The sequence below is a fragment of the Vigna radiata genome, chromosome 6, assembly GCF_000741045.1.
Source record: "Vigna radiata var. radiata cultivar VC1973A chromosome 6, Vradiata_ver6, whole genome shotgun sequence".
In the NCBI taxonomy this organism is placed as follows: domain Eukaryota; kingdom Viridiplantae; phylum Streptophyta; class Magnoliopsida; order Fabales; family Fabaceae; genus Vigna; species Vigna radiata.
In genome coordinates this window covers 1200518-1225943 of record NC_028356.1, presented here as the reverse complement: position 1 = coordinate 1225943, position 25426 = coordinate 1200518, and the positions used below count along the sequence as shown (strand labels likewise).

Genomic DNA, 25426 nt, shown 5'->3' with positions numbered 1-25426 from the left:
ACACCTAGTGGATATTCACTTAAAAATCATCTTTTGTTATTCAATCATGCTTTCTTGAGTTCCAACTTATTTTCCTTTATCATAATTGCTTCTTGTTTTCTTATTTCACACTCAAAGAGATATTAAAGATAAAACAAACATACATTAACTAAACTTGAAAATAAAACAAAATAAAAGCTATCAAAAAATTGATTTATTCACCATAATATATATAAAAAACACGTAAAATTAATTTATTATCAATATGTAATTCGTTTTTTTCATTTATATTATAAGATCTAGACTTATCCTTAGATTGTTTAACATCTATCTTATAAAGTGTAATTATATTCAAGTTGATAAAACATATATTTAAGTTTATTAAAAGTGCAAACTTATTTTCCTACAAAAGTTTTATCTTAAAGCTTTTATAAACATTGTTTTTTCTTATTTTTATTTTAAGGGTTTCAAAATTAGATATAATAGTTATGAAAAGTAGGGTATTTAATCGAGTACATCAAGGTTAGTGTTAGAGATAATGATATTGTATTGTTGGGTACATTGTATTCTTAAGACAATTGACAATACTAAGATCTGTATAAGAAGAATTTATGTATGACAGAGAAATCGGTGCACATAAAAATTAATATATATGATAAAATGTATTCAAGAAATCCATTATCTACACATTTTTGTATGAACATTGAAATAAATTGAATTTATTAATGGGCAAAATTAATTGATAATCACTAAATTTTTTTTTATCGAAGACAAAATTTGTTGATAAAACATTCTTTAATAAAATTTAATTGATGAATAGAAAAAATTATTGATAATAATCAACGACTATTTTTCTTTTTAAGTAAATATCGTGATTTTGTGTTTTTCTTCTTTCTTCTTCTATTTTTTTTTTCATTTTTCATCCTCTTCTATCATCACTGACATCAAGAACTTTTATTATCTCCTCCTTCTTTTCATACACTTTCAATTAATTTATAACAAACATTTTATCAAGTTTGTTAGTTTAACACTCACTTTATTGACGAATTTTAAAAATTAATATTATCACAGATTTACTAATTGATTTTACAAAATTAATCGACCAATTTTAAAAAATTTAATTACCAATAAATTTACCATGGTTAAAGTTCGAAAACTTTGACACTTGTTTTATAGATAAAATTTATATAAAAAAAAAATCTATCAATAACAAATTTTATAAACTACTGGCAGATTTAATATTACCAACAATTGTACTAATCACAGATAATACTAATAAATAAATTGTACTGAAAGATATATATGTAGATAATTATAATTCTAAAATATTTCGATAAAACTGATTGATAAGTTGCTGACATATAAATTCATTAATTTCAAACTTAATTATAAATGAAAAAAAAATTGTCAAAAATGTAAAAGATAAATTCAAGCTTCATCTTTTATTTTATTTTTATTTAGGAAACAGAGATAAAAAGTGTCAAACTTTCTCCTGTTTGTTCTTTTGCCTATAATGAGAATAGGATTGGGTCGGTGCCGGTCCGTCAATATTTCTGTCAAATAGTTTGATTGAAAACGATTTTACGAAGACATGTTCTTGTAATAATCAAAGAAGAAATTGAAATATATCATTAATTTAGGGTTTATAAATAGGTTTATAATTCGACAATTTTGATAGAAGTGTATAAAATATGAAATCTTGTAGCGCAAATTACGACATGTATTATATGTGAAAGAAGAAAAAGAGGGTATTGATAGACAAAAGTAGAAAAACAAAACACATGAAAGCACCTTGTTGAGCTTAACCAGGTCTCACATCCATCCTTATCAAAAGCAAAAGAGAAACAGACAAAGGAAGAAGACAATAGAGATTTAATTTTTTATTTTTATTTCAAGCCACTTGTCAAAATAATAAGAGAAAACAATCCCATTGCTGAAACAAAGAGTCAGCTCAATTAATTATGGTAATTTGATAAAACCACATTTAAGTGTTATTAAATTTCAAAGACAGAATTTGGGGTTGTTGAGCAGTGAATCAATGACATCCCTCTCTTCTACCTCCAAGTTTGTTTTTTTAATGGAAGTCTCAGAGTCCTTTTCAAACAAGGCAGAAGACCCCACCATCATTAATCTTTGATTTAAGGTACAACTTTGGTGCAAAACAAAGGAAAAGAGCAAATTTCTAGAACTAAAGTGCAAAAGCTCTTCCCTTTAAGTGGGCGACCGTTGGTATCATGTGAGGAATACTCTCATGTTCTAGACTCACATAATGATAATCATCAATGCATTTTCTGCACAGCATCTTCTTTTCTTTATGATCAAAATGAGACTTTTATATTTTCTTTCAACAAAAAATAAGCAATGAAGAAATGGAAGAAGAGGACAGAATTGCAGCGAGTGAAAGTCGTAGGTGGGGACAGTGTTAGAGAGAAAGAGAAAAAAAGAAGAAAAAAGTCATAAGCAGCATACCCCACTTCCAACTGCAAAATGCATACAAATCTTCTCTCATTGGTCTGTCAGAGCCAGTCGCGCGGGGTTGCTGCAAATCCCTTCCATTTCCATACCTTATCCTTTCACTCTCCATCCCTACAAAATATCCTTCCAACAATTACAATAAATGTCTGTGTATGAATACCACCAAGGTTGTCACTCATATATACTCATACTATACATACTCCAAATACACACAACAGAATCATAAACCAGACACAACAACACTACATCATACATCACCTCTAGATTTTTGTTTTCTTCACTATTATTCACACTCTTTTCTCCTTTTCCTTTCACACCATCCTTCCCTTTCTTTAAACAAGCTAGTTTGTTTTTTCCTTCTCATCTCCAACACGGTTGGTGTCCTTCTTCCTGGATTAGAGCCACAAAGATAGCACATTCCGCTTTGACTTTGGAGGCTAACTAATTCTCTGAGGACCTACGACAGGTATGTGAAGCCACAGCAACGTGATCCTCTTTGTGTTTTTAATCAATGTTTTTCTGTGTTTTGGTTTTGTTTTGGCTGCTGTTTGTCTCTGAATTTCTTGTGTTTTGGTTTTGCTTTCACTGTTTCTCTGCCTTGGATTCTTGTGGTAGTTTTTTGGGCCGAGAGCAGCAGACAGAAGCTCATAGCTTTATTAGAATCTGGTCAAATCTGGCACTACCCTTTATTCCTATTGATAGGTTCTAAGTTTTGGCCGGTTCTGGGTATTTTAGTATCTTGCTAGAAAGTGTAAAGTTTCAATTTTGAAGCTGGGGTTCTGGTTCTTGGGAATTCGTTTTCCTCTGCTTGAGTTGTGCGGACCTTGATTCTTAATTCCGTATTTGTCGGCTCTCAGGTGTAAAAGTCAGGTTTGAACTGGGGTTGCTGTTTCTGAGTTGACCTCTTTCCCGTGAGTTAACAACTCACACGACAACGCTCAAGAGCAATTCAAATTGAAGCTTCCTATTTCTCTTTCACATTTGGGGCTTGACTGTTGCCTTTCTTTGCTTTTATTTTTTTATGTTCTCCACATACTAGAAAATCTGTCTATTTTGGATCTGCTTAAGCCTTCGAAGGTTGTTACTGGTTACTTTTTTCAGGGTGAGTTTAGTTGTCTTGCTCATGGAACTGTGGATTTTGTGTTCTTCCTGGTTTTGCTAATTCTATCCATTTTCTGGTTGAGTATTGGGTTTAAGCTCAAATAATCATGTGGTTTTACTTTGAAGTTTTTTGTATAGGGTGACTTGATTTTGTAGAAGCTTTTTGTGTTCTGTCAGGTTCCCAAATTATTGATATCATGGAATCCCCACAGTCTGTTGTGTCACCATTCAAGAACTCTGTCTTGGGTGAGGCTGAGAAGTACAAGTCTGATATTTACAAGCAAAGCTCGGGTCCTTTCTCTAAGGACATTGAAGTAAACGGAAAGGAAGCTGTCAGGTCCAATTCAGAGGACTTCATTGGTGCTGTTGATGTTTACATTCATCAGGCCAGGGACATTCATAACATCTGCATATACCACAAGCAAGATGTTTATGCTAAAATTAGCCTGACTAGTAATCCCGAGAATACCGTCTCTACCAAGACCATCAATGGAGGAGGAAGGAACCCTGTCTTTAATGAGAATCTTCGTCTAAGCGTTAGGACAGTTGATTCTGCTGTAAAGTGTGAAATCTGGATGCTGAGCAGGGTGAAGAATTATCTTGAAGATCAATTGCTTGGCTTTGCTTTGGTGCCTTTGTCAGAAGTGCTGATGAAGGACGGCAAACTAGAGAAAGAGTTCTCTCTTTCCTCAACTGATCTATTCCATTCACCGGCCGGTTTTGTGCAGTTGTCTCTCGCCTACACTGGCACTTCGCCTGATGTTATTGCAATTTCTGCAATGCCTACTGAGTTGGCTGCAAATGGCACTGACAAGGACTCTGAAAATTGCGAATCACTGGTCAGAGATTTAGACAAGATTGAATTCCCGGATCCAAAAATTGTAAATGAAGACCACTTGATGGTTTCAGAATACTTCGGTATTCCATGTGAGGAGAGTCAGTGTTCTGGTAGCTTGACCACTAATGATACTGAAAATCTGAGTCCTGAAGCAGGTGTTCAGCTTGTGGAGAGCTTCTCAGCATGCAGTGTTGAGTCTGCACAACCTCCTAAGGTTGATTCTCCACCTACAAGTGTGTCAACAAATGGAGTTTCATCTCCTTCAGTGGCTGTAAGCTCAGACTCATCTGATACTGCTGCTGCTGTTGTTGCTGCTTCCAAGTCTCCAAATCAGGAACAAGTTTCGGCCAACAAAGAGAAAAATGGTGAGACTGATTCCTCAAATGGGGTGGTGAACGAGTCATTCCCTAAGCCTGTTGTGACCGTTAACATCGAGCCTGAGTCAAATGTGGTGCAGCAGGACATTGTAGACATGTACATGAAAAGCATGCAGCAGTTCACAGAGTCTTTGGCGAAAATGAAGCTTCCTATGGACTTTGAAAGTGGACCAACTAGTTCAGGAAACTCAAGCTCCGAACAGAAGATACAGACACCAAAGAGCTCCAACTCCCGTGTGTTTTACGGCAGCAGGGCTTTCTTCTGAACTTCTGGTCTGCTTTGGTTCATGGAATACTTTCAGGTGACTTAGATTTTAGAATGGAAAAAAGAAAAAAAAAAGAAACTGATATCAGTAGTGAATGAAATAATGCACTGTCAAGTGAGATTCTCAGCTTGTGTACTTCTTGATCTGATATAGGCAACAGGGAATCTTAACTTTGTACTCTCACAGGCATGGTCCTATCTTAACTGCTACATGAACTTTTTCTTTTTCTGTCTCAGTCTTCATTTTCTTGTGTTTCTTTTTGATTTGGATGTCAACATTTTCATCTATCAAAAGCTTCATTCTGTGTATAATCAGGAGTGGTAACATAACATGGTCCCACGTTTCACATGGCCAATACTAAAGTTGATGGGGGGCCAAATCATCCATGATTTTGCTTTCGTCTGTTTCACACGAACAAGATTACCGTACACAATCATCATCGATAAGTTCAACAGCTTTGGATTCTTGGAATGATGGTGTTTGTTAAGGAAAAGTAAATACTCCAGAATGTCTAAGTATGTTAGAAATTCTGGGTGAACAAAATATAATCTAAAACCGAAGCTTTTGGTACTTGATCATAAGAAAATATAACATCAGAAAATCTATTCCTAGTTTTTTCAAGTTCAGCTTGTTCCATCACCTTCAAAGTTCCTTCATAGATTACAAACTCTTAAAAAGGGTATTTTTGATGGCTAATTTATAAAAAATGAAATGCAATAAAGGAGTGATCAATTATCAGTTTGATTGTGCATTTTGTTTAACTTTTTATTAATTTAACATGGATAACTATGCAGTGACTTTCTTCTTTTGTTTTGAAATATTTGTTATTTTAACATATTCCTTACACTTCAACTCTATTCAAAATTATCTAAATAAATAAAATGAATATTATCTTTTTAGTAAATTTATCAATCGGGCTGTTTCATGTTCCAAAATATTTCCATACCCACCAAATATTTAATTTGTAAATATTTTTTTATTTATAATTTTCTAAATTTAGTTAATTCGATCCATCAACAATAAAGTAAAGCGAGATGCGAAAAATATTTAAAAATAATGAATAATGAAATTATTAGAAAAATATTTAAAAATAATGAATAAAAATTGTAGTTAAAATTTGAAAGTATAACAAAATGAAATATAAACAATTTTTATAATTTTAATGTAAGTAGGTTTTATTTATTTTTTTTAGATAATGTTTTAATTAAAAAATAGTTAAATTTTAAAAAAAACATTAAATTGAGAAAGATGTAATATTAATAAAATGATTATTTAAAATGTAAAATTAGAAAATAAGTGTGAAAAAAAGGAGAAATTTTCTTTATATATTGGTATAGATTTTTTAATTTTTTATAGTTTTAAGCTTTTGGAAAATGAAAATAAAATAAATTAAAAGTAGCAATTTATCACTGCTGCTGCTATTATACGTTTACAAAACGTTTTCAACATTGTTATATCACTTGTTTGTTGTTCACACGATAAGATATTTTCTATCTGTCAAATTGTCAAATTGCTACAGACACAACTTTACAGAGAAAGTGGCATATCAAAGTTAAAGTTTGATGAGCTTCTATTCAAACTTTAGCTTGTTTTCATTAGACAATTTGGTTTTAGTTTATGTTATAATTGTCGTCTAGAATTGGTTTGATTTGAGAACAGTGCTTGAACAATTATGGCGTGTGGATGGGGACCATGTGAATGAAGATGACTAATAGGAAGCAAAGGGTGGCAAAAAGTTATAAACTTGTAACAGTTCATTTGTGGCATCAACCATGAAATTTGATTGCTTGCAAAGTGATGATAAGAAGTGTGGAAGGAACAAACACATTTGCTGTCAAAGACAGACACAGACTATGAAAGCTTACTAGAATAACTCACATTAATTTGGGTTGAAATATCTTACTTGAACTGTAGATTTGATATTAAGTTTTTATTACACATTTAACTTATAAAAGTTAACACATTATCATCATAACAGATTGCCAATATTTCATTGTTTATCAACTAAAAATATGCATTTAAGTTAAACTAATTTTATGATATAAAAGTTAAAAAATGTCTCATAAAATGCAAAAACAAAAACACGTCCCATGTTAACTTTGAAACCAGTTTTGTATCTCACATATTTAAAAATCTCCAACATCCTAATCATGGAGTCTCATTCATCCATGCTTTGCTTTCCAATTCAAATATCCAAGGATGTCTAAAACCCAACATTATCACAAGCTATTGTCTTCAAATTAAAGATTCCACCATATTTCTACAACCACAACCTTCAACATAATTGAGGCATGTGCATTTGTATGGATTAGCATGTGACACAACAGTCTAAAATCTCCAAGACAGGCTTGCATGGCCTGGACTAATCATGATATTTTAAACAAATATTGCACTAATTATTGCTCATATCCAAGTTAATGCAAGCTGTTTAATAGCTACAACTACACACACACACAATTATGTGTGTCTGTAGAGAAAGGACCACACTGTAATGGGATTTTTTCAGGGGAAAACTGAAAGTGATACAAGACAAATCCTGATCCATATAAGGATAAGAGTCAGCATGGCCACACACAAATTCTATCCAAGATCCAAATCTGAATTGCTATTATTAGGAAGGAACAGAAAGAAAGAAACAACCAAAAAACTACAAGTTACCATTTACTATTGGCAAACATATGCCAGAAAAGAATCTTGAAAAAAGCAACCTTTTTTCAACCAATCAATTTTGATCCATAAATGGATGTTATAACATGCTCAATGTTTTCACCACAAAGTTACAAAAAGCAAAGATAACAGGAAAGTAACTGATATGGATAGTGGTAATATCAGTAGGAAGCAGATTTTGAATGTAATGTAACAATAAGGAAGGTATGAACTTGTATAAGAAAAGACTAAGAAAAAATAATATCTGTCCAGTAACTAATTATTTGATGGGGGATCCAAGATGGGTGCCCCTCTAATGTATCAAACCTGATAAATCAAACTGAACTTCACTTACAATTTGATCAGAAACGTGTCCCATGAAAAAGATGGTGACAAGAACAAACAGCTTTGCCAAGCATTACAGTGGCAGAAAAAATTCAAAAATTAATAAACTATCATTAAGCATACTAAGGATGGTGCACCTCTCCAGCATTGCACTATCAAACTACTGGAACCAATCTTCCTGAGTATATCCCGCAATCTGATGTTACACCTCAATCAAATTCCATGAAAGGAATCCTAGCCTTGAAAAATAAAGACAAAACAAAAATCCCAAACCTTACACAAAATCCCTTTTGACTGATTTAGCTTCTGTATGGTTTCACAATACCTCCTTTTCTTTAACCAGTTTTCCTTGATCTAATGTTACCATAACATATGCAATTAACATATCTCCTACGCAGCAATTCCTGAAACAAGTAGGCATCAGCAAAAGAAAATCAGTACAAAATGAATTTGAACCAGAACAGGTGAAAAATGCAATGGAAATGCTCAAATGCCAACCCTTCAACAATAATATAACACAAGAAAGTATAATCAGAACTCATTTTCCATAAGAATCAAAAGGGTGCAATCTGCATCTGTATTTTTCTACAGTTAGAACCTGTCAAATACCAATTCTTGAGAAACTAAACATACACACAATTATCAATAGTGAGATCTATGCCTACTTCTCTAGCATCTTTCAAGTTTGTATAACTTCACATTAAACATCAAATTCCAATATCTTTAAATGGCAGTAATCAAGAAACACTAATACAGCAAGCTAAGGGCATGCTTGGTTTGAGAATGTTTTATTCTCTTCACTAAAAACAACAGAAAACGCCATGTTTTTACTTATTCCCGTTTTTTCAAATATTTGCACTTCTCGGTTGTTTTGTTTTCACTATTTCCTAAACAAATCAGAGAAAACATAATTAAAGTGACATTTTAGTAATCACTTATGACAATAATAAAGGAGAACATAAAATCTTTTCTCAAACAAACCAAATGGGCCAAGAATTCGGGAACAAAGGACCATGTCAAGAAAGTGAAGAACCTAGAGTGTTTGGTTATAATTAGAAGACATAAATGATGCTTCCATTTTATCTTTATCTACATCACAATTACAAGCATGATGTTTGTACGCTTAAAAACATATGTAACAGCACATTAAAAGTAAACAAATTTGGTTATCAACTTCCTTCGGTGAAATTCCTATTCTGAAATACAGAAGTCAAAAACACACAAATGGAAATAAACAACAGACAGTGTATATAAACTATGACCAAATTGTCTTCAGGAGTCAAGAATTGTAGCCAAAGATCTTACCTCTATTAGTTTGTCTACTTATTACATGGTAGTTTCCAATGAAACCTTCAGAACTCTTTACTGGATCATCTGAAGCTATACCACCAAGCCCACCATAACCAAACGAACCAGAAGCATCTATTTCAGAAGCAGCAGACTGCCAAGTTGAGTCACTGTAAACTGAACCACTGCGGTACAAGTCCCCATAAGATCCTTCATAACCACCAGTTGGTGCAGTAAATGTTGAGGATTGAGGCACACTTGGACTGCTGTTCCTTCCATACCCTCCCCCTCCTAAACCAATGCTGTTATCCCCACCTTCATAAGTGTTACCCCAAGTACTATACCCAGAAGCAGCCCCTCCTCCCTGAGTTGGAACTGATGAACCCCAATTTGCGCCACTATTTCCAATTGAAACACCAAAAGCCCCACTTCCGGATCCCAAGTAATTATGAGGGCTGGATGGATTATTGGCAGCAGCACTGTTCAGGCCCCCATTTCCCCAAACACTCCGAGAAGCCGAGTTCATTAGAGCATCACTTCTCCCACTTCCCCCACTATTGCCAATAGGAGTGGTATATCTGTTTGGGTTGCCATTGTATAAGGGATTTATCCGACCATATCCAAGACTGCCACCATAACCAGAAGTCCCTCCATAGCTTGGGTTCAATCCTGAATCCAAATTCACTCCCATTCCATAACCATTGGAGCCAAATGGGGTAAACCCATTTCTAGCACTAGTAAGTGGACTGAACCTTCCTTCCATTTTGACACCATAATTTCCAATTGGACTCATATTGAAACCCTGAGCATAACTATTTAGTAAGCTACCGGTCCTATTCAGGCCATAGTTATATCCTACCAATGGGCTCCGGCTAGGTCCAGGCGAAAGCTCTTTGGGAACTGCCCTCTTGACCTCAACCATCTTTCCATTGAGTTCATGAAAGGTTTTATAGAGAACTCTGTCCACAGCTTCTTCTGAATCATATGTGATGAAGCCAAAACCTCTCGGCCTCTGGGTATTGTGATCATACATTACAACAACATCAGTAATTGTACCAAACTGATCAAAGTACTTTTTAAAATCACTCTCTGTGATTGTTGATGGTAAACCTCCGACAAAAATCTTTTTGGTGCGTCCAGGACCTGGAGATCCTTGGATGGTACCAGACTGTCTGTTTACAGTGATCTGATCGTCCCTAGGAACAGCTTTCTTAGCTTCAACCTGAAAATTGAGAGCACAACACAGATGGGTCCTATAAGCAAAATAAGTCCATGCTTAATACAATGCAGCCATAAATTCAGGTGAATGGAGCCCAAACGAACACAATTTATATCAAACCAACATAGTAGAAAATATAAACGTAGGGACACAATGATCTCCATCACAAACATAAATTTAGATAGGTCCCATCACTGCCCATCCAAATAACATGTATTGACATAATGCTTAGTAAATCTATAATGAAAAACTCACTGTGCGGCCATCAATTATGTGCTTATCCATGATGACTCGTTCAGCAACAACAGGATCCGAAAAGACAACAAATCCGAAACCACGAGCACGACCTGTTGTGCGATCTCTCATGATCACAGCCTCGATTACCTCTCCATATTTCCCAAAATACTCTCTGAGACGTTCCTCATCAGTGTCCCAGGAAATTCCCCCAATGAAGAGCTTGCCAAGATCCGATTCCATCTGTTCTGCCACCAACCATGCCCAGTTAGCTATCAATCACTCATTTCATCAAACAAATCCAATCCAACCACTCTTAAGGAATCAAAATTCTCATGCCAAAACAAAAACAATACGACATAAAAATTAGAAATTTCATCGCACACAATCTAGATTGTAGATTACTGAGTCATGGCCAAAGCTCCAGTCCCAGAACCAATCTAAATGCACAGCTCAACGAATAATGCATAATTGAGCTCAATCGCCAGAAAGATTCAATTTTTGACGAGCAAAAACAAAACAAAACGATCATAAATGCAGATTAGATAAATCTGTGAAGAAGGGTCACCTTATCTTGAATCCCAGACAGAACCCAGTTGGTGCTTCAATAAGATATGAAGTGGGTTATGCCAAATTCGATCTAAGAGAATCGGATCTTCGGAGCATCAATCAAAAGCTGAACCAAAATATCTAATCCAGCAAAGAGAGAAACGAAGCAGAGCGATCAGAAATGCAGATTAGATAAATCTGTGAAGAAGGGTCACCTTATATTGAATCTCAGCCAGAACCCAGTTGGTGCTTAAATCAGAAACGAAGTGGGATATCTCAAATTCGATCTAATCGGATCTTCGGAGCACCAATCAACAACTTTCTAATCCAGCAAAGAGAGAAACCAAGCAAACAGCTGTCTGTACTTTTTTTTTTAATAAAATTTTTAATTTTTATGTTTTTTAATTTTTTTTTTTCCTTCTGGGATCAGAGAAGAAGGGATTGTGAGAGGCGAAGAGATCAAAGGAATATGAAAGGAACCCAGATGGAAAGGAAATTCACCATTCAAAGATGAATGGTTGGTGATGGAAAGAAAAGAAAAGAAAGTAAAACTAATAATAATAATGAGAGGTTATGTGAAAAATTGAATGGAAGGGAAAACTAAGAATGGGAATGAAAACAGAGGATGTGGCATGGCATAGCATCCTCTCTCCTCTCCTCTTCTGCTTTCTTATCTTGTTGCTTCCTTGCTTGCTTCCACTACCCACCCTTAATTAATTCAAAAGAAATGCAATTTCAAGCAAACATGGCCAAACAAACACTTCACAATTTATATATAAATACTTCTACACACAAAGAAAGAAAGAGAGATAGAGAGAGAGAGACACACACACACTGCAAATCGTGCAAGAATATTTGGAGGAGCCAGCAAATGACAACAGATCATGTTTTTTCTTTTGTGAATCAATTGATTTAACTATGTATAAAAGGAAAAAAAAATGTAAATCACCCCCTGTTTTTTTCTTTAATCAAATAATAACATAGATTTGCACAAAAGAAATTCATCTGAATGTATGTAGATATGCAGTGGAGTTGTTGAATAGATTGTTGTTACAGTAATTATTATTATTATTATTATTGGAATCCATGCTATATATAGATGTATATGGAACATGACCTAATGATTTTGATAAAATATTAGAAAATGTAGTGAGTAGATTGGTTCAAATAATAAAATATTATTTTTTATTTTAAGAAGGTAAATTAGAATGTAAAAGAAAAACAAAAAAAAAAACATTAAAAGAAATAGTTTTTTTTTTCTTTAAAAAAACAGAGAAACAAACTCCATGATTATTGGGTACAAAATCGTGTTTTAGATTTTGATAACGTAGTTTGCTAAAAATGAACACAAAATTATAACTCATTAGCTATTTTTGTTTTGGATGAAATGGAATGGTATATGCATTACGTAGGAAGCAAATCATTGGATTGGAAATAGAAAAGCCATAAGAATATGTACGTTACGCTTCAAATTATAGGTCTTTTTATTTTATTTTTTTGGCTTTTTCACACAACATTCAAAACGTTTTAAATCTATGGTCATAAGCATTTTTCGTCCTTGAAATTTGTTTTCAGCTTTATCATCACACTACCTATGGTTGAAGCTAATACAAACAAATGACAAAATTAGCTATAAATGTCTCACATTTTTACAAGTTTTTTAAGGATACAAAGTGAAAGAAAAAAAAAATGAAAAATATTAGGTTATGGTGGGAGTAGATGGAGCATCAACTTATGTGTTTATTTAATTTTAAAAAATTGAATGAGTTTTGATGGAGGAACCAACTGAAAGTGCAATGCAATCCAACGGGTAATTCCTATAAACAAAGCAAAATCCAACAACGTTTGTGTCATTACAATAACACCCAATACCAAAACAACACCAAAAACTTTTTTTTTTTTGTTAATAATAATTTAACAAGACTCGTCTTTCATTCATTTTTCATTTTATTCGATGGGAGACTTTATTTATATATTAATATTTTCAATATATTTATTTAAAATAAATAAATAAAAATTCAAAATTATCAAATATATAAAAAAAAAAGAAATTATGTTTAATAACATTTTTTTTTGTCTATAAAGAATATTATTAAAGATAGATATAGTTTTGTTGGGAGAAAAAGCAACATAAGAGAGAGTAGATTAGCATGGAGGAAGAATGAAGAATGAGTTAAAAGAAAGTTGAAAAATGAAGGAAAAGAAAGAGTGGTTGGTAACATAGTTTGTATAGAGACCTTGAAAGCTACTCTAAAAGACATAGGCAGACTCACAATATCTGAAACTCAACTACACTATAACCTCTTACCTTGGATTTTTTCCAAATCAAACCCATCATAACGTACAATCTAATCATTATTATTCATCTTTTTCCTTTTCTCATTTTCAAAACTTCCTGTAACAAATACTGGAAAAAAAAAAGTATGATATTTTTTGAAAATGAAAATAAACATTATAAGACTGAATCATGATTGTTCCCTTTTAACTGCAATTGCTACATGTGTGGATCAGAAACATGTCTTAAGAGAATAAACACTGCCAAGACCAATAAATATCAGAGGGAAAGCCGAGTTTGACCTCAGGATTTTGGAAGCATTTGATGTCACTCAACTTCGATTTCAGCAGTGTTGAGACACACCTTTATTTTTGGGGATTTTTCTCATAGTAAGATGTCCAGTTTTTTTTTCTTATTCGATATAATTTTATTAAAATAAATGTATGTTATTTTTTTCATTGAAATAAATGTTAATTATTATTAAAACATGATAATTTCATATAAAAACAAAAATAGAAATAACAACGGATTAGGTCAGATCAAGACAGTGACTACTTACATTTCCTCTATCCACACGTATTTTAAAAAAAATTCCACAAATATTCGTAAATATTAAATAATACATATTTTTATACATTTTCAAAATAAAATTAAAAAAAAAATCAAATTTTAATTTTAATTAAATTTAATCTAATAAAATAAAAATTATTTTTATTTTAAATTAAATTTAATTAAACAAAATATAAATTAAATTATTATTTTTACTTTTTTCAGATAATAAATATACACATTATAATATTCCTATCTGATTTATTTATAAATAGATATTAAAATATCCATTACTTACAATCTGCATATATCAACTATCTATAACAAATTATATATATATATATGGAAAATGATATTTTAACACCAATTTTTTCACACTATTTTGATATTGTACACGTGTCAAAATATTATTGGATGATTTCAAATTAAAATAGAAACTTTAGTTTTTCTCTTCTAAATATACCCTTGTCTCAGTTTTTTTTAATTTGAAATCGTCCAATCACATATTGACATGTGTGCAGTGTCAAAATGATGTCAAAAATTGGTGTTAAAATATCATTTTCATATATATATATATATATATATATATATATATATATATATATATATATATATATATATATATATATATATATATATATATGCAAACACAATTTTTTTTTATCCCTAAACAGAACATACAAATATATCGTTATGCAACTAACAACATTAACATTAATCTAATATTATTGAATAGTTATTAATAATAAAGTAAAAAAATATATTGAATAATTATTAGTACTAGAATAAGAGTGATATTAAATTTATAATAGTATTACTAACTTTAAATAAAAATTTAATCTAACTCATCTTGATTTGATCCATTAATTTGACAGATCCATCAATATTTTTTAATTAAAAATTAAAATAAAATAATTCTGTAAATATGTAAATATATAACATAACACTTATTAATTTTAATAGTTGGGGTAGTAGACCTAACATGTTTCTCTTCATTGCGAGTGATTCTCACCTTAGTATTTCTTTTTTAAGTAGAAACATTTTGTAACTATAAATATATCCATGACAATCCTTAAATTACACATTGTGTATAAAAAAAAAAAAGTTTTCATTTCATTTTATATTTTCAACGGTTTACTCTTAATAATTAATGTCAAAGTCAACATTAAGATTAATTTTTAGTACGACAATGGTTGAAAACAAAATTTACAGGTAAATTAATTGTCTCATGATGTACACGTGAGTCAAATCATAATTAAAAGTATTTCCTAGTAGATGAATTGATTATTTTATTAAATTTTCATTAAATATAAAAAAAATAAATAATATAAATTTCAAATCAAGTAAAAGCTTTTGTTATAAAATTATTTAATAAAAGATCGTTAAATAAATAACTGGTGTTGAGATTTTTTATAATTATTACTAAATTGAATTTTTCAACTTGTTATCGTAGATCAAATATATTAAAATTACAATATAAAACATATAATATTTCATTTAAGTGTAATAAACAGTTAGATTTTGTTCTCTTTTTTACAGTTGGCTACAGGCTAAATGTCATAACCTATCATTTCCAATTAAAACCTTAATATTATGTAGACTTTAGGTATAACTAATATGCCTACGTTGATAACTTCCTATACAATGAACATTTTGAAGTTATAAACAAATAACACCTGGGAACCTAAAACCAAAATGGCAACTTTTGACTTCATTAAGGATTAACCTAACTTATATTAATTTATAGAATAATAATATTTAGACAACATTTTTTGTACAACATTATTACGTGTCAATCTGTGATCGGTCAAAAATTACTCCACAATAATGTTTATGATAATTATTATTGATTGTGAAGTAATTTTTGACTTATCACACATTGACATGTAATCAATGTTCAAATGTTGTCAAAAAAATATTATCTAAATATCATTATCCTAATTTATATATGTATTTAAGAATATTTTTCTAAATTCTAACACATTTTTATTTATATTTATGCAGATAGTTAAACAAAACTCATACCTAACAAAAGATTACAATAACATGCACCTGTGAGTACAAAAGCATAGTTCCACAACACATGATTAATTCCTAAATAACAAACAGACCACTACACAGGATCACATGTTCATGTATAGATGATGCCTTTATGATATATATAAGTAGGTGAATATGCTATAGGGAGCATTGGTGAAGTTAAATCAATAATTTGATCCTGGAGAATCCCATGTTTCAGGTATGATTTTGTGCAGTGAACAACATTCGTCACGGGTGGATCCACTGGAACAGCATTTGGAAGCAAAACGTTCCTGATATTGTTCATGTTGATCCATGACCTCCTCTATCTTCTGCAGAATATCCACAGTGGTTGGCCTTGTTTCTTGGAAACGTGACACACACAAGAGGGCTATGTTCAGAAGAGGAAACGCCCATTGATGCTCATTCTCCCTAACTTCCTTGTCAAAGACTTCTCCTGTCCATTCCTCCCTCACCATCGACCTCACCCATCTTGCAAGGTCTATTCTGCTAACCTCTATGCTTTTTCCTGTTAGCAGTTCAAGCAAAATCATTCCAAAGCTGTAGACATCACCCTTTTCTGTTAGGCTCTTTTCAGGAGCTGTGTATCCCTGTGAGGAAAACAGAAAACCTCTATTTGGATCCATGAATTTTGATAAACCATGCTCACTTATTAGTGGCTCATTGTTCTCATCTAGAAGGATGTTTGATGGCTTCAGATTTCCATGAGGAATGACCTCCTCCTTCTCATCTGACTTCCTATATATGAAGGCTAAACCCCTTGCAATTCCACATGCTATATTCAGACGCAGTTTCCATGGGAAATCTTTTCTACCTGCTATGTAATCTGCCACAAAAGCAAAATCAGTTACTTAAAACGTTTGATTTTTATAATTTGTACTACCAATGACATGACTTTTACTGTAGAATATAATGCTTGATTGGGTAAGAGTGTAAGAACTTGTTACATTATCTGTGTTAGATGATTAATTCTTACTTAAAATGACTTTATTAACTACTATTAAGAGGGTAATATAATATGCTTAAGAGAGTAATAAATGAAGTGCTGTTTATAAATTTTATCCACTTTTGATATGTTTCAAAGGCAATGATTAGCAAAATTTGTACTGATTGATTAACTGCTGAATGACTTTTATTTCATGATATAATCAATGTTCTCCTTTTTAGCATCAGTGTTCCTTGTATTACTGTTGTAATGTGAGGTTTCAACAAGTGTTGTGCAAATGATAAAGGCAGAAACATGTTTACACATTTACACTTGCAACACATATTTTGTGAACACAGAGAAAGTGATAAAGAGTATTTGTTGGAATTGATGAAAATTTTTAATCTAAACATACCCTTTAACAGATTAAGCAGGCTTCCATTGTTCTGATATTTGTAAATAACGAATTTTTCTTCACTGGTGGAACGATAACCAACAAGGGGGAGGATATTTTGATGCTTCAAGTTACTAATCTTCCTCAATGTTTCACCAAATTCTTCCAAGGAAACCTGCAGATTCTTCAATCTTTTGACTGCATAGTGATCATTGTTCTCCAACTTCACCTTGTAAAGGCTGCTGCAAAAGCCTTCACTCCTCAAATCAGCATTGGCTCGAAGCAGGTCCTCCATTGTGAACCTTTCACGATCTTCAACAAAGAAAACAAGCTTAGAATCTCCTTCCTTTTGGTTCACCTCTTGAACTTCTGTAGATAGATCCTTTGACACATCATGTTTCTCTTTAACTACCTCTCTCCTTTCAGTTAAATCTAATGACTTTCTTACCAGAAAGTAAAGGGATAACACAAGCACCACAGTGCCCAAAAGTAACACCACCAAAATTGTTGTCCCTTTATTTGGCCTTAAAGCTTTATCAGCACTGTCTGATAAAGAATCTGGTGTTGGTTGCTGCATTGTGTTTCTGTCACTTTCTTTTAGCCCCTCTTTGGTACTATTGCTTTCCAACTTAACATTTGGTGTCACGTAGTAACTAACCAATCGCCTATATTGCTGTTTACTTGGGATCATACCAGAAAAGTTGTTATTGGAGATGTCCAAGTTCCTTAGATGTTTCAATTTTGTTAAGGCCTTTGACAACCTCCCACTCAATTGATTGCTGGTTAAATTCAAATGTGTCAACCTTGTACAATGCAAAATGGAAGGTGGAATGGTTCCTCTGATGTTGTTGTTAGCCAAGCTCACCACTCTTAACTTTTTGAGCCTGCATAGTGAATCTGCATCAATCGTGCCACTAAGGTTCAAGTTCTCAAGCCTTATATGTACAATATTAGTAGCATTTGAGTCACATCTTACACCATTCAACTTGACCAAGCACGAATGTGATGGTGATCCAACCAAGGTAGTTTTGTTAAGCACGTTTTGGGGATCAACTGCTCTCAGGAAATTGAAGAAAGACTCAGATTCTGATAACTCACCTCCTGCACATTCTATGATAAAGAAAAGGATAGCAATGAGAAATAGCCTCAACATAGAAAAACCTCTTGTGTTCTGCATTTTCAGCTTCTTCTTTATCTGCTGTCGAAATGAATGTGCTAGTACTGCTGCATGCTTCTCTATTTGTGCATTAGATAACGACATATCTCTTCATAGAAGCTACCGATAGATGCTTGTATTACTTGAATCTATCGCTGCACTCGTTAATAACTATTTGCAATCTATAAAATCAAAATTGATAAATGGACGTATATTGGAATTTACAGCAAAAGTCCAAGATATCAGAATAAATCATATTTATCCTTAGAATTTATTAGCAAGTGATTTTACAGACACTTCTAAGAATTTCCATTGTGTTTAGTTTGAGATTTTAACTAAAAACAATTCGATTTTTAAATTTAAACTACTATATACTGAAACTGTTTTTATATGAATTTTGGCAAATGTATAAATGGATCTCATATACAGAAACATTATTCATACAAAATTTTACCATTGACTGATAATAAAGACATGATATGTAAATAATGACGTGATATAAATAGTATCTCTTCATTGAGTGAGATTCATTTCACATATCTCTTCTACATACATACACACACACACACACACACACATATATATATATATATATATATATATATATATTTTGAAGAAATTCTTGATCATATAATCATGTTAGGAACCAAATGAATATACTAAAAACATAATTTATTAGGTAAAATAATTAGATGAGTTATTTTATTGTTAAGAAATATTTCCAAACATATTAAAGAGACGATGGTCAAAACCCAAACTCAAATCATTACATATATATTCATGTTACGTATAATATAGAAAGAAATAATAATTTTTATTTATTTGTGTAACATTTAGGTGTGCCGGCTAAGATTTTTTTTAGAAAAAGAAAACTATAAATTAAAATTAGAAAGCTTGTAGACATCATAATGTCTTCCTAGATGTTTTTGGCTGTATTTATATTTATTTATTTATTTTGCTTTCTTTTCTTTTAATTTTAATTTGATGATTATGTCCAATAGATTAAAGGAATAAATGAGACACAAAGAGAAAGAAAAGAAGGCCGTGTTTGGGAAAAACGAGACAAGAAGACAGTAAATAAAAGGAAATGAATAGAATAAAAAAGATTAAGTTACAGATAACATACTTTACTTCTGATTAAAAAGATTAAGAGGTAGATTACATTAAACCATTTTTTTAACTTTTACATTGTTTGTGGTGGCTGTGGTCATGACATGCTGCATAGGCATTGCATTAAAAGTTCTACCTCAAATCATTATAAATTAAAAGAAAATAATTAATTCCACATTTTAATTTAATATTCTGATCACAATCTTCAACTTTTTGAAAGAAAATAACACTCACTTTATCTTTTTAGCAGACAAGCATATCTTTTATATATAATCTTATACAAATAGAATAAGAGTATTATAAGAAATAATATATATGTATTTATTTGCACTTGAAATCATTGATAAGTTCAAACAATTTTATATCATAGGGATTGGTCCAAATAAATTAGTTTTCAGGAATTAATTATAACACTCAATAACATAAAAAAAGCTTATCTAGTCAATTACATTTTGAATCATTTCAATTTAAATTTTCTATATTTTCAAATGTGTTATTAGAGAAATCAATTTAAATTCAACTATTGGTTTAGATAGAATAATTATTTTGTTTTATGTTTATAACATATATATTTAGAAATGAATTTTAATATCTACATTATAGTTAATTTTAAATATTTAATATGAGAGCAAAGAGATAATGAAAATTTTGAAACTTTCATCTTTTTTTGGACTAAAATTTGAAAAGTTTCATAATTGAAAATAAAATGATTTTTTTTCTTAATAATTAGGCAAATAGCTGTCACACACCTGGTTAGAATAACTAGCAACTGGCATACCATGAATATATATATATATATATGCTCCACATGACAACCAATCATTCGGTATAAAACATTCTTTGACTTTCCACTCTGCAAAAACATTGTTCAAGTACAAGTACAAAAACATCTCATATAGAAAGTGGAGAGTGGAAGAATAAGAAAAATAAATAGAAATAAAGTGAAATGATTTAAATTACGGAAAAAAAAAAAGATACAGATAAAGAAAAATGAATGGAAAACAACATTACACAATCATATACCTACTTAAACTATTGTCCAAGTTTAGTTTTGTCAAACAGCATTATGTAAATAAAAATTTAAAAAAAAACCATCTAAACATTGACCACAGAAGAAACCCTCCATCAATGATTGCAGCTTGTTCTACTCAAATGCAGCTTCAAAGGGCAACTTGTTTGGTTTCAAAATGTAGCATAAATGCTTAAAATGGACACATTTATTGATTCATTTTGTTATGCAAACAACTTCCTCTCCAAATTCATCACTTTCTTTGTGTAAGAATAGTACATCTTTTAACGCACACAAGAAAATTATCATTGTATCCTATAGTATGAGTGTTCGGTCAATCATGAATCGAGTAGTCAATTAGTCTACAATTTCATATGAGTCGATTGGTTGGACTAAAAATAAACTTAACTTAATAATTACATTAACTTTAAATTAAATCATCAACGTTTAAGTTAGTAATCAGATATCCATTTCAAAAACTATGAATATAAGTTTAATATTCTGATAATTGATATATTGATTACACATTTATTACTAATTTTATAAGATAAACATTAACTTTAGTATGTGATTTCTGCACATAATCTCCTAATTCGACCAAAAGGTAACGAGAGTAGATTCAAAATAGAACTTTGATCTGAATTTGAAGATTAAAGATTCTTTAGAAAAACATACTTAACCTCAGTTTCATAAACCGAAACAATTCTGAAATCACTTGTATTAATACAAGAAGATAAATACTGAGAAAATCTTGATCAGTAGTCTAAGCTGATAATTTTTTTTTTTTACAGTGTTCTTTGACGTTGATGAGCAATTTGCAAAGTACAATGGTTTGATAGAAAAGTCAATGTCAAAATCTGGATTTGCTTTAAGAAGAAAAAAGATGTGGTACAGCCAACGGGTCACTAGAATAATTCCCGAACAAAAAATGGTGGGGTTGGACGAGACATGTTTTTCTATCTAAATAGCCTTTTGTTCACACCACTCCTCTTCATCATTAAGCTTACCTTTGTTCCTATTTTTTAATATGAACAACCCATTCTGCTTGTGGTAGTTGTTATATCCAACCACATTTCTTGCTGCTCAAATTGCGTTCAAACCCTTGACTTCACTTTTTTCTGTGCCCTCAAAACAATTCATAAAACCCTTTTCACCTTCTTTTGATTGCTTCAAGATCTCATTTCCCTGATTGAAGGTGACAATGAAAGGAATATATCACAAATACTCAAGTGCTACTACTATCATGATATTCAAACAGATTACCAAGTTTTATTACTTCAAACCTCAGGCTAGTAAATTTGGAGTTTACTTGAATAAACTTGTATAAAATGATTGCATAAACATTTTGAACAATAAGAAGTACAAATTGTTTTCTTCTTTTGTTTTCATGGATGAAGACTTAAATATATAATATATACTAAAAGTAGTTTTTGAATTGTTAAATTCCTTTGTTCAAAATGAGACGACGCACCTTTTCAAAACACATTTTTCTTTATAAACCTGCACTGTTTTAATTTTGAATAGCATTTATTGTCAAATCAAATCAAATGATCATTCAGTATATGCTGCACAACTGTAAATTTTCCTATGTACAAAATGACACCATCCCCAATCAAACCCTCCCCTGGCTACACCCAAACCCAACCCTTGTCCAATTTCACAGCTTCCAAATTGGAAAAAAATCAGTCTCTAACCTGCCCCAAATTGATATGCAAACTACATAGGTAGGTGAATCAAATTAAAAAACCCTAAACCACTAGATCAAATCAACATATTTTTCTCAATGTAAGGACTGAGGACAATTTTACTGGTGAGAAGAAGAACAGTCATCATTTTCGTCATCATCAACAATCTCATCAAAGAAGGGATCTTTGAGAAGGTCAGCTGCAGAAGGTCTTGCTCTTGGCTGAGCAAGGCACTTCTCAATGAAGGCCTTCACCTCTGGATCTTTCACCTTGTTCAGGGCTGCAGGTCTAACTCCAGAACACACCTTCTTGTATATCTTTGCAACATTGTCACATTCACTGTAAGGAATCTCCAGCGTCACCATTTCCAGCAAACACATCCCAAATGAATAAATGTCCACCAACTCAGTGTAGTCTTCATCATATAACTCTGGAGCCATGAATTCTGGTGTCCCAAGAATCGTGTGAGCACAATGGCTCCTACCCACAATTGCTGCCAAACCCAAGTCACCAATCTTAACCTGATAACAACGGGAAAAAAAGATTAATCTTATAGAAGTATTATTAAGGTTGTCTTTGGTTTGATAGGTGGATAGATAAAGGCTTGTTTGCTTTTGGTGTTTGAAAACTGTTTTCCGTTTTAAAATAATGCTTTATAAGAACAGTTTCTAAAGATAATTTAAATCAAAATATCCCCAGACTATCGTGGTGTTTTACTTTCAATTTCCATTGCTCACGTTCTTTCTGCCATCCTAACTTATTCCCCTATTTACTCTCTTCCATCTTATCTTCATCTCTCCTATCGCCTTTCAAAAGTTAGATTTTGAAAATTAAGATTTTAAAACATAATAACAAGTTATTGGACAACTTGATAAAACATCAAAAGCTTAGCAAGACAAATGCTAGGTGGAAAGCAATATACACAGTAATATCAGAAACTTTAGAACAAAAGAAAACTTCTTATTCTATGAATGTTTTTGTCAGGCAAACAGGAGACATAATAACTTGCTGTTGTTAATGACTTAGATGTCACACCGAGCGTTTCGAATCAACGGCAATTTAATAAATAAACAAAAAGATTAAACCCATTTTTCAAATTTTTCATTTTTTGAATCAAGTTTCACTTTGTCAATATATCAAACACATAACTGAAGGAAAAACAATGATTGAGTAAAAGGGTTCACCTGGCCAGTATTTCCATTGACAAACACATTGCTACAGTTGAGATCTCTGTGAATGATGCAGGGATCATGCAAGTGCAGATAATTCAGCCCTTTCAAAATCTGCTTAGACCACTTCTTGAGGGCCTTCATGGAAACATGCCTGTGCCTCTTCCTATACTCCCTCAAATCACCACTGGTACAAACCTCAGTGATGAAATTCAGAGTGTTACGCTGGTCATCCCTCCAGACACTGTAAAGTGCGATGATGTTTTTGTCGGTCAAGCTTCTGAGCAACCTCACTTCAGAGTAAAGCCTATCCACCATGGTAGGATCATCACAGAAATTCCTCAGCTTCACTTGGTTCCAAGCCACCTCTATTCCTTCTTCCTGATCAAATGCACGGTACACTTTTTTCACAGCACCACAACCAAGCAACTCACTGTATCTACCATAGCGACCAGTTGGATCTGTCTCGACAAATGGCTCAGAATCTTTGTCTGAAGGGTCAGGGTTAACAAACGGCATCTGTCACATGCAACACTAATCAGAAACTCAACAACACCAAAATCAAATCAGATCAAACCAAATTCATCATGTCACAGAATTTTGTAAGAGAAAAAGGAAACGAATATTAACAAAACAACCCCATTAAAGTTTTCAAATGGAATAAAAAAATTCAAACAAAAATAAACTCAAAATTAACAAATTGTGCCAAAAAAATCACGGGATAAACAAAAAAAAAAATCAGTGATAAAACATTTTCTAAAAAAATTAAAAAATCTGGCAGTAAAATGCAACAACCTAAAATTAGCGACCAAAAACATTTTTTTTTTCTTTAAACCTGGTCATTGATTTTTAGTTTAGCCAAATATTCATAATTCTGATTCATCTTTACTTATAACATGCAGTCAAAACTCTTGAATACCCAACAAAGTCAATAAAACCAAGTATCTGTGACATGAATACTACCTGAAATTGAGAACAGAGATCATACAATAGTTTATCAGACATAAGTAAAACAGAAAACTTTCTGCTTCAAATCTGGTGAACTACGTGAGTATATGTCTACAAGAGAAGAATGGTAAATGAATATAATGCATGAAAGAAGAAGATTAAATACCCTGAAGAGAACCGATGCTCAACCCCAGATGAGAAAAAGCATGAAATTCTGCAGCTTTCGGCAGAAAAAAGAGAAGCTGACTACGCTCCAACCTCAATCTTCTCACAAAAAAATTGAGAGAGGTCAGAGACGTGTATACGTTAGACTATTTATATAGAAAGCATTAAATTCCAAATTAAATCATACTATAAAATATATTTCTTTTTTATTTTATCTTTTTTCGAATTCAACTTTATCTACATTTTTTAATGGGAGTGGTGTACGCACTAAATTGGTTGTAATATAAAAATCGATATCTTCCATTGTTTTAAAGCAAATTGTTTGGTTGTTTAAATTCCATATAGTTAGTGAAAATATTAACTTTATTTTTCTTTAAATAGATGGCGTATTAAAATTTTGCAAATAAAAATCGATAGCATTTACTGTTTTCAAGCTCAATTTTAAATTGCTTAAATTTTATGACTTTCAAACATTAAAGAATTTAGAAAAATAATCAACAAGGTAACAAATTAATTTCTTCTTCAATTTTAATCGTCATTGAGTCATGGGAGATGTACATGATATTATAATAATCTATGGAGAATAATAGTTTTTTTTTTATAATTGTATATTTGTGATATTCTATTTATTTATGAAGCATAGAAAAAGTATTGTTAAATTTGTTTAAGGCATTTATTATATATA

At 31.8% G+C, this 25426-nt stretch overlaps 4 protein-coding genes across 6 annotated transcripts; 1 reads left to right on the top strand and 3 right to left on the bottom strand.

Moving 5' to 3' along the window:
* Positions 1–2396: 2396 nt before the first annotated feature.
* On the top strand, positions 2397–5344 carry LOC106765068. Its single transcript, XM_014649562.2, has 2 exons — positions 2397–2920; positions 3733–5344. The coding sequence occupies exon 2, from the start codon at positions 3753–3755 to the stop codon at positions 5034–5036; it is 1284 nt and encodes a 427-aa protein (XP_014505048.1). The 5' UTR covers positions 2397–2920; positions 3733–3752; the 3' UTR covers positions 5037–5344.
* A 2549-nt stretch (positions 5345–7893) lies between these two features.
* On the bottom strand, positions 7894–12226 carry LOC106764923 (heterogeneous nuclear ribonucleoprotein 1). Of its 2 annotated transcripts, none has more exons than XM_014649364.2 (4): positions 11336–12226; positions 10789–11015; positions 9333–10536; positions 7894–8431 (listed from the first exon to the last, which is right to left on the bottom strand). In XM_014649364.2, exons 2-4 carry the CDS (start codon positions 11008–11010, stop codon positions 8418–8420), a joined length of 1440 nt encoding a protein of 479 aa, XP_014504850.1. In that variant the 5' UTR covers positions 11011–11015; positions 11336–12226; the 3' UTR covers positions 7894–8417. The 2 variants fall into 2 exon arrangements, with proteins under 2 accessions (XP_014504850.1, XP_014504849.1); XM_014649363.2 differs by having other exon boundaries at positions 10789–11010; positions 11336–12220.
* A 4035-nt stretch (positions 12227–16261) lies between these two features.
* Positions 16262–18760, bottom strand: LOC106763201 (probable inactive receptor kinase At5g53320). The gene is made up of 2 exons (XM_014647411.2): positions 17521–18760; positions 16262–17006 (listed from the first exon to the last, which is right to left on the bottom strand). Exons 1-2 carry the CDS (start codon positions 18758–18760, stop codon positions 16345–16347), a joined length of 1902 nt encoding a protein of 633 aa, XP_014502897.1. The 3' UTR covers positions 16262–16344.
* Positions 18761–21610: 2850 nt separating this feature from the next.
* On the bottom strand, positions 21611–24861 carry LOC106763141 (probable serine/threonine-protein kinase WNK11). Of its 2 annotated transcripts, none has more exons than XM_022781806.1 (3): positions 24592–24707; positions 23644–24147; positions 21611–22980 (listed from the first exon to the last, which is right to left on the bottom strand). In XM_022781806.1, exons 1-3 carry the CDS (start codon positions 24631–24633, stop codon positions 22579–22581), a joined length of 948 nt encoding a protein of 315 aa, XP_022637527.1. In that variant the 5' UTR covers positions 24634–24707; the 3' UTR covers positions 21611–22578. The 2 variants fall into 2 exon arrangements, with proteins under 2 accessions (XP_022637527.1, XP_014502826.1); XM_014647340.2 differs by lacking the exon at positions 24592–24707 and adding an exon at positions 24743–24861 and having other exon boundaries at positions 22113–22980.
* Positions 24862–25426: the final 565 nt, after the last annotated feature.

Bases quoted from the DNA above. Each gene is read 5' to 3' on its own strand.
- LOC106765068 (XM_014649562.2), top strand. From the start codon at position 3,753: ATGGAATCCCCACAGTCTGTTGTGTCACCATTCAAGAACTCTGTCTTG.
- LOC106764923 (XM_014649364.2), bottom strand. From the start codon at position 11,010: ATGGAATCGGATCTTGGCAAGCTCTTCATTGGGGGAATTTCCTGGGAC. The intron at 10,537-10,788 runs GTGAGTTTTTCA...CTCAATTTTCAG, and splicing joins ACATAATTGATGGCCGCACA to GTTGAAGCTAAGAAAGCTGT.
- LOC106763201 (XM_014647411.2), bottom strand. From the start codon at position 18,760: ATGTCGTTATCTAATGCACAAATAGAGAAGCATGCAGCAGTACTAGCA. The intron at 17,007-17,520 runs GTATGTTTAGAT...CTTTTGTGGCAG, and splicing joins CCTGCTTAATCTGTTAAAGG to ATTACATAGCAGGTAGAAAA.
- LOC106763141 (XM_022781806.1), bottom strand. From the start codon at position 24,633: ATGTCTGATAAACTATTGTATGATCTCTGTTCTCAATTTCAG. The intron at 24,148-24,591 runs GTAGTATTCATG...TGCATGTGACAG, and splicing joins ATCTCTGTTCTCAATTTCAG to ATGCCGTTTGTTAACCCTGA. The intron at 22,981-23,643 runs GTGAACCCTTTT...CGTTGTTATCAG, and splicing joins TCAATGGAAATACTGGCCAG to GTTAAGATTGGTGACTTGGG.